Source organism: Crinia signifera, chromosome 7 (assembly GCF_055691185.1).
Source record: "Crinia signifera chromosome 7, ASM5569118v1, whole genome shotgun sequence".
Lineage (NCBI taxonomy): Eukaryota > Metazoa > Chordata > Amphibia > Anura > Myobatrachidae > Crinia > Crinia signifera.
The window spans coordinates 188,457,346-188,472,457 of NC_139223.1; the positions used below are offsets into that span (position 1 = coordinate 188,457,346).

General features: G+C 38.3%; 1 protein-coding gene across 1 annotated transcript in view; it reads left to right on the top strand.

Moving 5' to 3' along the window:
- TTN (titin) overlaps positions 1–15,112 on the top strand; it is a 286,949-nt gene that overhangs the window by 215,912 nt on the left and 55,925 nt on the right. The window contains exons 267-289 of the mRNA XM_083155111.1: positions 80–382; positions 487–789; positions 892–1,173; positions 1,325–1,624; positions 1,708–2,010; positions 2,419–2,727; positions 3,306–3,587; positions 3,673–3,972; positions 4,056–4,349; positions 4,448–7,414; positions 7,493–7,822; positions 7,909–8,193; positions 8,276–8,575; positions 9,932–10,234; positions 10,361–10,636; positions 10,722–11,021; positions 11,357–11,659; positions 11,757–12,056; positions 12,545–12,832; positions 12,928–13,224; positions 13,685–13,987; positions 14,085–14,390; positions 14,489–14,776. Of these exons, the coding sequence (XP_083011237.1) occupies positions 80–382; positions 487–789; positions 892–1,173; positions 1,325–1,624; positions 1,708–2,010; positions 2,419–2,727; positions 3,306–3,587; positions 3,673–3,972; positions 4,056–4,349; positions 4,448–7,414; positions 7,493–7,822; positions 7,909–8,193; positions 8,276–8,575; positions 9,932–10,234; positions 10,361–10,636; positions 10,722–11,021; positions 11,357–11,659; positions 11,757–12,056; positions 12,545–12,832; positions 12,928–13,224; positions 13,685–13,987; positions 14,085–14,390; positions 14,489–14,776 (9,522 nt within the window). The remainder of the gene's footprint in view (positions 1–79; positions 383–486; positions 790–891; positions 1,174–1,324; positions 1,625–1,707; positions 2,011–2,418; positions 2,728–3,305; positions 3,588–3,672; positions 3,973–4,055; positions 4,350–4,447; positions 7,415–7,492; positions 7,823–7,908; positions 8,194–8,275; positions 8,576–9,931; positions 10,235–10,360; positions 10,637–10,721; positions 11,022–11,356; positions 11,660–11,756; positions 12,057–12,544; positions 12,833–12,927; positions 13,225–13,684; positions 13,988–14,084; positions 14,391–14,488; positions 14,777–15,112) is intronic.

Consider the following 15,112-nt stretch of genomic DNA (forward strand, 5'->3'; position numbering starts at 1 on the left):
AGTTTACTGGGAATTGCATAATGTAACTTACTAGCAAAAATATTTTAAAAACATTATTGCAATTTATCTTTATTTGCAGATGTTCCTGGACCAGTAAGTGAGCCATTCCAGACTGAAAATCTAACAATTGACACATGCAAACTTACTTGGTTCTCACCTGAAGATGATGGCGGCTCAACAATTACTAATTACATCATTGAGAAACGTGAAGCGGATCGCAGGGGGTGGACACCAGTGACTTATACAGTGACAAGACAAAATGCAACAGTACAAGGACTCATACAAGGAGTAGCCTACTTCTTCCGTATTGCAGCTGAAAATATTATCGGCATGGGTCCATTTGTTGAGACATCACGGGAGATAGTAATAAAGGAACCAATATGTACGTTGGCATAACAATTTTTCTTTACAATATTTTTGTAAAACAAATTTTATTTTAACTATCATTGTTCTGCAAATTTAAATTATGCTTGTTATTGCTTACAGCTGTTCCTGAGCGCCCAGAGGATCTCCAAGTAACCGCAGTTACAAAAGATTCCATAAGTCTAAGCTGGAATCCACCCAAGTATAATGGAGGATCTGATATTACAATGTATGTCCTAGAGTGCCGTCTCATTGGAAAAGATAAATTTGTGAGAGCTACCAAAGAAAAGCTCTTAGATAGGAAATATTCTCATGATCCACTGAAAGAGGGTGACACATATGAATACCGCGTGAGTGCTGTCAATATTGTCGGACAAGGGAAACCTTCATTCTGCACAAAACCAATTACTTGTAAAGATGAACTAGGTATGTCCTTTCCCATATTTATTTATTTTATTGAATGGATAACACTATATTATTTGAAATTCTACTGTATTTTTTATACTGTCCTAATTTTTTTCCCCCTAGCTCCACCAACAATTGAGCTTGACTTCAGAGACAAACTTATCGTAAGAGTTGGAGAAGCATTTGCTATGAATGGTCGGTACACAGGCAAACCAGCTCCAAAAGTTACATGGCTGAAAGATGAAATATCCGTTAAAGAAGACGATCGGATTAAAATCAAGACTACTCCAACTACTTTGTGTCTGGGCAATCTCAAATCTGAAAGGAGCGATTCAGGCAAATACTGTGTGGTTGTTGAAAACAGTACCGGATCAAGAAAAGGATTCTGTGAAGTAATTGTTGTAGGTAAGAAATTATGTTTTACAATATCGCAAGACACCAAATTGAGGAACTGTAGTAGTATCCTGCTTCCATGATGTATAATATTTAGTAAATTGTTTATAGACGTTGAATAAAAAAAGTTATTAAATGTCTTGCTTTTATTACATTTACATAGATCGACCCCAACCACCATTTGGTCCCGTCATTTTTGATGAAGTTCATAAGGACCATATGATTGTCTCCTGGAAACCTCCTCTTGATGATGGCGGTAGTGCAATCACTAATTATATTGTTGAAAAGAAAGACAGTAACAGAGACGTCTGGATGCCTGTAACATCAGCAACCAATAAGCTGACCTGCAAGGTCCCCAAACTTATTGAAGGAAGAGAATATAGTATTCGCATTTGTGCAGAAAATACGTATGGCATTAGTGACCCACTTATATCTGATGAAATGAAGGCCAAAGACCGCTACAGTATGTAATTCAGTTATTTTGTTTAAATCCCACTTTTTCATATCAGTAACAAAAGACTGACAAATTGCTTACTCTTTGTACAGGAGTTCCTGAAGCCCCTGAACAACCAATTGTCAAGGAAGTAACTAAAGATTCTGCACTGGTCTTGTGGAACAGACCACGTGATGGTGGGAAACCTATATTTGCCTATATTGTGGAAAAGAAGGAAACCATGTCAAATCGATGGACCAAAGTCTCAAAAGAGCCTATCTATCCAGACACACAATATAGAGTAACAGACCTACTTGAGGGATGTGAATATGAATTTAGAGTATCAGCAGAAAATGAAGTTGGTATTGGCGATCCCAGTCCACCGTCCAAACCATTCTTTGCCAATGATCCAATAGGTATGAGTCATTTTTATTTTACAAGCAGCTTTACAATATGAATTACAATTCCATCTATTTATAAACATTTTATGCGTATACAGTAATCCTTATTTGGTGTTCTGTTTGGTTGCTTTCTGCAACTGTATTAAGTAACAAAAAAATCTAATAATATGAAAGCTAAAAATATACATTATTCAGAACTTATAGAGAAGTCAGAAATATGAAATTAAACATTTCAGGGTTAAACAAACCCTGTAGGCCAGATATGAATGGAGGTAGGGCATGGAAAGGGGAAATTGGAAATAATAAAAAGGATATGAGAAAAAAAGGTCCAGCAACATCATATATTAGTAAGTAAGGCACTAAAGCTTGTGAAGTATGCTATAATTACCAGTTTAATATTTTATTTGCATATTCTATTTATAGGGAAACCAAGCCCACCTGTGAACCCAGAAGCAGTTGATAAAACCAAAAGTTCTGTTGATTTGTCTTGGCACCCACCAAGGCACAACGGTGGAGGCAAGATTCTGGGCTACATTGTAGAATATCAAAAGGTTGGAGAGGAAGAATGGAAAAAGTCCAACCATGCCCCTGATGGCTGCCCTGATACAAAACACAGAGTGGTTGGACTCACAGAAGATGAAACATACAAATTCAGAATACTGGCAGTTAACTCTGCTGGTGAATCAGAACCCGCCTATGTCAGAGACCCAGTTCAAGTTAAAGACAGACTTGGTGAGTGAAAACATTAATACACCATTTACAAAATGACAAGATGAACACTCAAACTGCACAATTCTAATATGACATGCTGAACATTATTTATAATGAAAATAAAATAATAAGTAGAACATAACATGAGCAGAGCAGAGGATAATGAGTACAGTAATCAGGAGGCTAACATCTTAAAGCAAGCCTGTGCACAGAAGAGAGGTTTCAAGAACAAAATGTCATTGAGGATCAAGGCTTCATAACTGAACAGAAGTTAAATGGTAAATGGACGAAATAAATAGTATAATGGAGTCAGTAATGCATGCATTAAGAGGACTCTGTTTATGAGCGTTTTCAATCTGATAGGGGCTGAAGTTGTAGTAATGGCATATGGCATATGTACTGTACATGCATACAACAGTTATAGTATATTTTCCAGAGCATTCATAGGAAAAACCTCACACAAAGACAAACATACAACACTGTAAAACAAATTATAAATGACAGTGATTGCATTAACCATAAAAGCACTAACAAATTAAAAGCAAACTTACAAGACTATTGAAAAAGCAACTAATATTTGCATATGTTTTTAATTACAGAACCACCTGAGTTGCTAATCGATGCCAACATGGCACGTGAACAACTGGTTAAAGCTGGAAATACTATAGCACTGAGTGCTGTAATTAAAGGAGTGCCATTCCCCAAAGTAACCTGGAAGAAGGGTGACAAAGAAGTGCCATCAAAGGCAGATATTGTGGTTACACCTGTAGGAAGCAAACTTGAGATCCGTAACTCTATCAAAGAAGATGCAGGAATTTACTCTTTGACAGTAGAAAATGAAGCAGGCTCTAAAACTGTTGAAGTCAAAGTTGTTGTTCTTGGTAAGATGCATTCATTTTACTTTCATTATTAATTAACTGCTAGAAAGTTTCAAAGTATCATTAAGATTACCATTTTTGTTTTTAGACAAACCTGATCCACCAAGAAATCTACAAGTCAGTGAAATCAGGAAAGATTCATGCTACCTGTCCTGGAAAGAACCAGAGGATAATGGTGGCTCTATTATTACCAACTATATAGTTGAAAAACGCGATGTAGCCAATCCTCGTTGGGTTCCTATCTCAACTACATCAAAAAAGCACAGTATAATGGCTAAACATCTCATGGAAGGCACACAGTATCTGTTCCGAGTTGCTGCGGAGAACCAATATGGACGTAGTACTTACATTGAAACACCAAAACCAATCAAGGCTATTGATCCAATTTGTAAGTGTGGCATGTTTATTAAAATGTATATTTGCTACATGAGTGACACTGCACTATAAAACTAATTTATATCTATTACCCAGATCCACCTGGACCTCCAAAGAATCTTCATCATCTAGATGTAGACAAAACCGAGGTGTCTCTTGCTTGGAACTATCCAGACCGTGATGGTGGCTCTGAAATCACCGGGTTTATAGTTGACTATCAAGAAGATGGTGCAGAAGACTGGACCAACTTTAAGACAGTTTCTATACCTGAATGTGTTGTCACTGGGCTGACAAATGGAAAGATCTACAAGTTCCGTGTTAGAGCACAAAATATTGCTGGAGTCGGCCGCCCAGACACAACGGTACCAGTAGAGTGCCAAGAAAAACTAGGTAATAACTCTAATGATATTTATTATTATAAGTAATGATGATAAATTGCTTTTGCACTGTTATTTATAGTTTGTAATTCTTTATCTTTTAATTTTCAGTGGCTCCCAGCATAGAAGTTGATGTTAAGTTAATTGAAGGCCTAGTAGTCAAAGCTGGTACAACTGTAAGACTTCCTGCTATAATGAGAGGAATCCCTATTCCAACTCCAAAGTGGGTGACTGATAGTGCAGAAATAAAGTCAGAAGGCAACTACAAAATTGATACTGACAATTATTCAACAATCCTTACACTCAAAAACTGTACAAGAAAGGATACAGGAGAATATCTGCTCACAGTTTCTAATATCGCTGGAAGCAAAACAGTTGCTCTACATCTTACAGTTTTGGATGTTCCTGGCCCACCAACAGGTCCAATAAATATATTGGAAGTCACTCCAGATTACATGGTTATCTCCTGGAGGCCACCAAGGGATGATGGTGGAAGTGCGGTTATGAACTACATTGTGGAGAAATGTGAAGGCAAGAAGGAAACATGGGGAATTGTGAGCACAGGAAGTACTCAAACTAAAGCCAAAATTCCACGCCTTCAGAAAGGACATGAGTATACGTTCCGTGTTAGTGCTGAAAATAAGATGGGCATTGGTAAACCGCTAGAATCTAAGCCAACTGTTGCTAAGCATATGTTTGATCCACCATCTCCACCAGGAAAACCAGTGGTGTCTGACATCACTGAGAATGCTGCAACTGTTGCATGGACAATTCCTAAATCGGATGGTGGTAGTCCAATTAGTGGCTATATTCTTGAAAGAAGAGAAATTTCTGGTAAATGGGTCAGAGTAAACAAGACACCAGTGCTTGATCTTAGGTTCCGTGCCACTGGTCTCTATGAAGGCAATACCTATGAATTCAGAGTGATTGCTGAGAATATTGCTGGACTAAGTAAGCCATCCCCAGTATCAGACCCAATAAAAGCTTCTCGTCCTATATCACCACCAGGTCCACCTATAAATCCCAAACTTAAAGACAAGAGTAGAGAAACAGCTGACTTAGTATGGACTAAGCCTACCAGAGATGGAGGCAGTCCCATTTTGGGGTATGTTGTAGAATGCCAAAAATCAGGAACTGCCCAATGGAACAGAATTAATAAAGATGATCTCATCAAGCAATGTGCTTTTAGAGTACCAGGTCTTATTGAAGGAAATGAGTACAGATTCCGTATAAAAGCAGCAAATATAGTTGGGGAAGGTGAGCCTAGAGAACTTCCAGAAACAGTAATTGCTAAGGATATTCTTCACCCACCAGAGGTTGATCTTGATTTGACTTGCCGTGACCTGCTAACTGTAAGAGTTGGGCAAACAATTAACATCACTGCTAGAGTGAAAGGAAGACCAGACCCAGACATTACATGGTCTAAGGATAGCAAATTGGTAACAAAAGACAACAGAACTGAAATAACTCAAGAGTTCCCTCCAGTTGGCTTGCAAATAAAATCAGCAACAAGAGCTGATCATGGAAAATATACAATTGTGGCAAAGAACAGCTCTGGTCAAGCCCAGGGTGTAGTTATTGTCAATGTCCTGGACAGACCTGGACCCTGCCAGAACCTTAAAATAAGCTATGTTACCAAAGAATCCTGTGTGGTAGCTTGGGAAAATCCCCAAGATAATGGTGGCTCTGAGATAACAAACTATATTGTGGAATACCGTGAACCAAACCAAAGAGGGTGGTTTGTCATTTCCTCTGATCTTACAAAGAGGTTGATAAAAGCATCTCTTATTGAAAACCATGAATATTTATTCAGAGTTTGTGCAGAAAACAAAGTGGGTCCTGGTCCAGTTGTTGAAACCAAGACACCTGTCCTAGCTATTAATCCAGTTGATAAGCCTGGAGATCCTGAAAATCTTCATATTGCTGAAGTAGGAAAAACATTTGTGTACCTGAAATGGAGGCGTCCAGATTATGATGGTGGAAGCCCCAACTTGTCTTATCATGTTGAACGAAAACTTAAAGATTCTGATGAGTGGGAAAGGGTCCATAAGGGTAGTATAAAGGAAACTAGTTACCTCATAGACAGATGCCATGAAAACAAATTATACCAATTTAGGGTCCAGACCAAGAACGAAGGAGGTGAAAGCAACTGGGTAAAGACAAGTGAGGTTTTAGTAAAAGAAGAACTTTTGAAACCTGCCTTAGATTTGAAATTAACAGGATTGATAGTTGTGAAAGCTGGTGAAACAATCAGGATTGAAGCTGGAGTAAGAGGAAAACCACAGCCAGAAATAGCATGGGCAAAAGATAAAGATACAACAGATTTAACAAAATCTCCCAGGCTGAAAATTGAAAATGGATCAGATTACACGAAATTTATGCTTGATAAGTCAAAACGATCAGACAGTGGAAAATATGTAGTCACAGCCACAAACCCAGCAGGAAGCTTTACTGGACATGCTACTGTTAATGTTCTTGATGTACCTGGATCAGTACGAAACCTGAAAGTTTCTGATATATCCAGTGACAGGTGTAAACTCAGCTGGGATCCACCAGAAGATGATGGTGGATGTGAGGTACAAAACTATATATTAGAAAAATGTGAGAGCAAACGCATGGTTTGGTCAACATACTCTGCTTCTGTGGTATTAAATCATGCACATGTAACTCGCCTGATAGAAGGAAATGAATATATCTTCAGAGTTCGTGCTGAGAATAAGATGGGTACTGGTCCACCAACAGAAACTAAACCAATTGTTGCTAAAACACGATATAACAGACCTGGACCTCCAGAGCCACCAGAAGTCACCAAAGTCAGCAAGGATGAAATGACCGTTGTTTGGAATCCACCAGAATATGATGGTGGCAAGTCTATTACTGGATATATTCTAGAGAAGAAGGAAAAACACTCAATTAGATGGGTAGCTGCAACCAAGACTGCAATCCCAGAAAGGCGTCTTAAAGTCACAAACCTCATTACTGGACATGAGTACCAATTCCGTGTTAAAGCAGAAAATGAAATTGGTCTTGGAGATCCAAGTGGGCCATCAAGACCTGTAATTGCGAAAGATCCAATAGGTAAGTAACAGTTTATTCTTTATTTGAATATGCTGCTTTGATGTATTCCAGTTTGTACATTAAGGTTTTTCTTTGCAGAACCTCCTGGTCCTCCAACAAATCTGAAGGTGGCTGATAGTACAAAGGCCTCTATTACACTTGGATGGGGAAAACCTGTTTATGATGGTGGTGCTCCAATAATTGGATATATTGTAGAAATGAGACCTAAGGGTGAAGCTAAAGATGCCAAAGATGCAGAAGAAGGCTGGAAGAGATGCAATGTTTCTGCTCAACTTATTCACACGCAGTTTACTGTCACCAGTCTTAGTGATAAACAAGAATACGAGTTTAGAGTTGCAGCACAGAACCAAGTTGGCATTGGAAGACCTGCTGAACTCAAAGAGGCTGTCTCACCTAAAGAAATACTTGGTAAAAAAATGTTAGGATACTTTTTCTAGTTAACAATTTATTATAACCGTATATTAAATTTGTTTGGAATGTTTACCTGTTTACAGAATCTCCTGAAATCGATTTGGATGCAAGCATGAGGAAGCTGGTTACCGTTAGAGCAGGATGTCCTATCAGACTGTTTGCAGTGGTTAGAGGAAGACCAGCACCTAAAGTGACATGGCGGAAAATGGGTGTTGATAACGTGGTTAGGAAAGGACTAGTTGACCTTCTTGATACCATGGCATTCTTAGTAATCCCCAACTCTACACGAGATGACTCTGGCAAATACTCTTTGTCACTTGTCAATGCAGCAGGAGAAAAGGCAGTGTTTGTCAATGTGAGAGTACTTGGTAAGCAAAATAAATTGTTGGGTTAAAATGCAATCAATTGTGTATCTGTGCATAGCCTAACAGATGTGTATTTCTTTTATAGACACCCCTGGCCCCGTGGCAGACTTTACAATTTCAGACGTCACAAAGATGTCATGTCAACTTTCATGGGTGCCTCCAGAAAATGATGGTGGAAGCCCAGTGACTCACTATATCTTAGAAAAGCGTGAGGTGGACAGGAAGACATGGGCAACTGTAGTGGCAGACTGGAAGAAAACCAGTTTCAAGGTTGCTAATCTTGTACCCGGAACAGAATACTTTTTCAGAGTAACTGCCGTCAATGAATATGGATCAGGTGTTCCAAGAGACACTCCAAAGACTGTACTTGCAACAGATCCAATAAGTAAGTTCTGTACCACCACCCTTTCTTTTGATTTCCAGTTTAGTTTATCCGGTTACAAAAGAGCAATGGCATAATAGTGTTAAATTTATAGTAAAATCATTGAACTACAATATTTTCATTCTCAGAATGTTATTTCCAAAATCAGCAGTTTTTATGTTGCTCAGCACAATGCTATAAACCTGACCTAGAGCTGGACACTAATGCATTTATGTCTGTGAATTTATATACTAAAGAGGTCGCCAATTGGAAATGTATTGAGAAGCCCACTGGTGGCTTGGCAGATCTAATACGTGATTGTGGTCACAGCTCCTTGAATCCCTGCGTTTCCCTGTGGTCCCATAGAATAGCTGTGGGAACTGAAATGTTGGTGCCATGGGCCGAAGTCAAAAGTTGATCACAAAGCAATTTTTTTCTGTAATAGACAAAGCCATGTTTCACTTCGGAGGGGGGTGGGGGGATAGATTTGGATGAGTTATTTTATTTATGTGCAGGGTAAATACTGGCTGCATTATTTTTACACTGCAATTTAGATTTCAGTTTGAACATACAGTAGGAGCAAGTTTCATCTTTGCTCCTTTGGCCATGGCTAGCCATGGCTATTCTATTGTTCTCAGCTGCAATACGTATTGTATTGCAGCTGAGAACAATAGAATAGCCATGGCTAGCCATGGCCAAAGGAGCAAAGATGAAACTTGCTCCTACTGTACCCCACCCAAGTCTAACTCTCTCTGCACACGGTACATCTGCCCCACCTGCATTGCAACATGGCTTTGTCCATTAGATTTAAAAAATTGCTTTGTAATAAACTCAGCCCCCAGGCCCCATGTTTGGGAGTATGGTATTTCAGTTGTAGGCTTAGACACACCATAAAAATGGTTACAATATGCCTGTATTATTGCTGCTACTCCCCATTACCTTTCCTCAAATGTAAGCGGCATCACTAGGGAAACTAGGCACTTGCGCAGTCAGTCGGTATTCACTCAACTTCATAAATATTGGAACTGCATATATCTCAGAAACAGGCCCTACATCACCAGCTGACATACTTGACTTAAACATGCACAAAAGTTGCCTGACTGCTTCTATCACTATTCAACAACATAGACCAAGTGCGATGTAATTGAAAATGAACAGGTTAAATTTTGCAGTCTTATACAACACATAACATTGGTAAATTCATAGTGAGATTGCAATTTACATTTTTACATCAACAAACTGCAAACTTTGTAGTTAGATAACAGATCAATGTAATCTGTCTGGTTAGGAATTTGGGACTTTTCACAATGCGATTTTAATTGCCAATTAAATAATTATCACAACTAATGCCTATTTCTAACCATTTTTGTGTATTAACAGGTGAGCCAGATCCACCTAAAAAGCTTGACGTCACAGAAATGACAAAGAACAGCGCCACATTGGCTTGGCTTCCACCTCTGAGAGATGGCGGAGCCAAAGTTGATGGCTACGTTATAAGTTTCCAGACAGAAGGACAGCCAGAGAACAACTGGACACAATATTCTGTCGTAAAAGACCTCAATATCGTGGTTGTTGGACTCAAAGAAGGCACAAAATACAAATTTAGAGTTGCTGCCAGAAATTCTGTTGGAGTGAGCTTACCAAGGGAGGCTGATGGATTATTTGAAATCAAGGATCAGCTCTGTAAGTAAAATATATAATTAACTAGACAAAAATGCTTCTTTAGCATTCAACGGAACCATAGGCCTTACACTAAAAGTGAAGAACACATGAATATATAATAATTGATTTCTTATATGTATTTTATAGTGCCACCAAAGATCTTAATGCCTGAAGTGATTACAATCAAAGCAGGACAGAAACTTAGAATTGAGGCACAGATTTATGGAAAACCAGCTCCTTTTTCAAAATGGTTGAAAGCGGATGTCGATGTAATGCCATCAAGCCGTCTAGCTGTGCACAAAGGACAGAATTCCACAGTGCTCATAATAAAAGATGTTACAAGGAAAGACAGTGGCTTCTACACTCTATCTGCAGAAAACAGCAGTGGAATTGCTACCCAAAGAATACGTGTAATAGTAATGGGTATGTAGGAATCACATATTGTCCTTTCTACCCAGGTAAAGAAAAAAAGAAAACAAACCTAAGTGATTTATTTTTGTTTCTACAGATGTCCCAGGTCCACCAGAAGCACCATTTGAAGCTTCTGAAATAGATTCCGATGCCTGCACACTCTCATGGCACTTGCCCCTTGAAGATGGTGGCAGCAACATAACCAACTATATTGTTGAAAAGTGTGATGTAAGCAGAGGAGACTGGATTACCGCTGTATCATCAGTAACCAAAACTAGTTGCCGTGTTGGAAAACTGGTCCCAGGACAAGAGTATATATTCCGCGTCCGTGCTGAGAACCGTTTCGGAGTTTCAGAGGCAATTACATCAGATCGTGTTCTTGCTAAATTCCCATTTGGTAAGGAACCTTTGTGGCATCTCACTATATGCTAACTTAATTTAAATTGGATTGGTTGTGTTAGCATAGTGACAATAAAACCAAACATTGCAATTAATTGCGGGTTAATCTACATTTAATTCCACGATATAGTCTTTAAATGCCCATGGCATTTTAGGAAGCAGTGAGACAAGAGCAAGCCATATAATTAACATAAATATATATACTGTATACACAGTAATTTATTAGTACAATGTTGTAATGTTAAGGTTATCATATGATGCAATACAGAATGATGAACATAAATTCATGTACGAAAGTAAAATCTAAAATAACTTTTATTTTAACATTTTCAGATGTACCCAGTGAACCAAAGAATGCCAAAGTTACCAAGGTTAACAAAGATTGCATATTTGTTGCATGGGATAGACCTGATAATGATGGTGGAAGCCCCATTACAGGTTATGCTATAGAACGCAAGGAAAGAAACAGCTTGCTGTGGGTGAAGGCCAATGATACTGCAGTACGCTCAACAGAATATCCATGTGTTGGTATGATTGAAGGCTTGGAGTACACTTTCAGGATTTCTGCCCTAAACAGGGCTGGTTCTAGCAAGCCTAGCAAGCCAACTGAATATGTCACTGCAAGAACTCCAGTTGGTATGTAGGATATAAATGACATTCTAGTAAAACTTCTTTACCACACTGCCATCTACTGTACTTTCAGTAGATTTACTCTATCAATGTTCATTTACAGACCCTCCTGGAAAACCAGAAGTGATTGATATCACCAGAAGCACGGTGTCACTTGTCTGGACTCGCCCAAAGCATGATGGTGGAAGCAAAATAGCAGGCTACCTTGTGGAAGCTTGCAAACTTCCAGGGGAAAAGTGGGTGAAATGCAACACAACAGCTTCCCAGATTCCAACAGAAGAATATACTGTCACCGACTTGGAGGAAAATGAACGTTATCAGTTCCGAGCAATTGCCAAGACTGCCATCAATATTAGCAGGCCATCTGAACCTTCAGATCCAGTTACTATTCAGGCAGAAAATGGTATGTAAACATGTTCACTTCTATAGAATATTTATATAAGACAAAACTTAAGGTAATTATATATTTAGAAGCAGTGAACTTAATAGCAGAAGCAAACTTATTTATATATCCATATTGCCTCAAACAGCCCATTGCCATCTACTATGCAATTTATTAACAATCAATTGGAGCATTTGGTGGTGAATTTACTTAGATTTTCAAAGCTGCCACCTCTTCCTTAAATTTCGGCTGGTGCAATACCATTAAAGGTGCAATACCATTGAATACAAGAGCAGTATTTATTATTGTTGTCCCTTTAAATCAAATTGGTAAATTTACACCTTTGCACGAATAGCCCTGATATAAATAATTTAGAATCAACTAAAGGGTAAACTTTACACTGGCATGTAGTAGACTGTTATGCTAAAGTAATAATGTAGCTATATCCAGTTTTATTTTCCATTTTATGATGGATACTAGTTTCAAGCCTGTTAAATTACTCTTTGCAGTTCCACCCAAGATCGACCTAAGCGTACAGATGAAATCTCTCATCACTGTTAAAGCTGGGGCAAATGTATGCTTTGATGCTCAAGTATTTGGTAAACCAATGCCAACAGTCTCCTGGAGTAAGAATGGAGCAGAGGTAAAGCCCGCTGAGGGTATAAAAATATCATCCAAGAGAAACCTCTTCCTATTGGAGTTGTTCAGTGTCAACCGTAAGGAAACAGGAGAATATACTATTCTAGCTGAAAATGCAAGTGGTTCTAAGTCAGCTACTATCAAGCTTAAAGTCCTCGGTAAGCCAGCTGTTCACAAATTTGTTGTATTATAGTTAATTTTGAAGAAAGGATGGACACATAGATGTCATGATGTTTTTGTTCTTTTGATTCAGATAAACCTGGACCACCTGCTTCTTTTAAGATAAACCACATGTATTCTGACCGTGCCATGCTTAGCTGGGATCCACCTCTTGAAGATGGTGGTTCTGACATAACAAACTACGTGCTTGACAAACGTGAAACTAGCCGTCCTAACTGGGCGCAAGTCACTGCAAATATACAGACCAACAGCTGCAGTGTGGAGAAATTGATTGAAGGACATGAGTACCAGTTCCGCATTTCTGCTGAGAACAAATATGGTGTTGGAGATCCTATTTATACAGAATCTGTCATTGCCAAGAACCCATACGGTAAGACAGATGATATTGTATAACATTAATTTATAGAGTCACCTTCTAGTTTAACATTTTATATATATATTTTATATAAAATAGTCCCTGAATTTGTTAATTTTCATATATATTGTTAGTGATATATATATAATCTTAACATGTATGGATCATTTAATTCCTTTTATCACTGATTGTAGATTATCGCACTGACTGGTTAAAAATAAAAAAAGAAAGTCCAGTAGAATACTTGTTTATATAATAATTAAATTGTGGATATAGAATTAAATACACAGATCTGTCAATGTTAAACGAATATATTATTAAAACTATAGTACCAAAGACTGCAAGACATAATAGAACTAACTAAAGGTTTACACACAAATTTCATTATATAAAAAATTCAAACAATATTATAAACAATTCAGATTGAATATTCATAACATCTGATGTAAATTTCACATTCCGTTCATCTTCACAGATGCACCAGGACAATGCGATCCACCTGTAATAAGCAATATAACAAAGGATCATATGACCGTAAGCTGGAAAGCACCAGCTAGTGATGGAGGGTCTCCAATTACAGGATATTTGCTTGAAAAGCGCGATACAAAGTCTTTCAACTGGATTAAGGTAACCAAGACACCTGTCATGGATAGGACAGTTAAAGCAACAGGACTCCAAGAAGGTACTGAGTATGAATACAGAGTCACTGCATTGAACAAAGCTGGACCAGGCAAGCCTAGCGACTCCTCAAAGGCAGTAATTGCTCTTGATCCTCAGTGTAAGTGCTAAATAAACCATAACGAGGCTAATTCCATAAAATATGTATTTTCATTTGAAAGAGTATCATCATAATGTAATGTATGTATAATTTGTAGATCCACCTGGACCACCTGCCTTCCCCAAGGTTGTTGACACAACCCGCAGCAGTGTAAGTCTGTCTTGGAGCAAACCAGCCTATGATGGTGGCAGTCCCATAATTGGTTATCTGGTTGAAGTTAAAAGAGCTGATACAGACAACTGGGTGCGATGCAATTTGCCGAAAAACCTGCAAGATACCAAATACGTTGTTACCGGCCTCATGGAAAACACAGAATACCAGTTCAGAGTTTCAGCTGTGAATAAAATTGGGTACAGTGATCCCAGTGAAGTTCCAGATAAACATTTGGCCAAAGACATCTTAAGTGAGTTCTGTTTCTAAAACAATTTTCTATTTGTTCCTATAGTTTTTATTTAAGCATAAACTGTAATACTGTATGTCTTATATTTGCTTTTACAACAGTTGCACCTGAAGGAGAACTTGATGCTGACCTGAGGAAAGCTCTTGTGCTCATGGCTGGTGTAACCATGAGGATTTATGTGCCCGTCAGAGGACGCCCAGCACCAAAGATTTCCTGGTCTAAACTCAATGCAAACATTAAAGAGCGACAAGGCCTCTCCATTAAGTCAACAGATCATGACACTTTTGTACGCTGTGAAAATGTTAACAAGTATGATGCTGGCAAATATATCTTAACCCTGGAGAATAGCAGTGGTGTAAAGTCATATACCATTGTTGTCAAAGTTCTCGGTAAGTAGTAAATGAATGTTCACTAGATGCATGTTGCACATTTAAGAATGATTTATAATCTAAAAAAGTGGTTCTCAAACTCGATCCTCAGGACCCCAAACAGGTCACGTTTTCCAGGTCACCCAGCAGGTACACTGTGTATCACCAACTGTCACATTTTAAAAATTCACAGGTGACCTTAAAAACATGAACTATGTGGGGTCCTGAAGGGGTTGAGAACCTGTGATCTAAAATATAGTTGCTATCATAAATGTTTTTCTGGCTACTAATTTTCAACTACAACATTTCCTTCCTTATGAAACTTACTTTTTTGCTGCCTTTTTTGCTATGCCATTT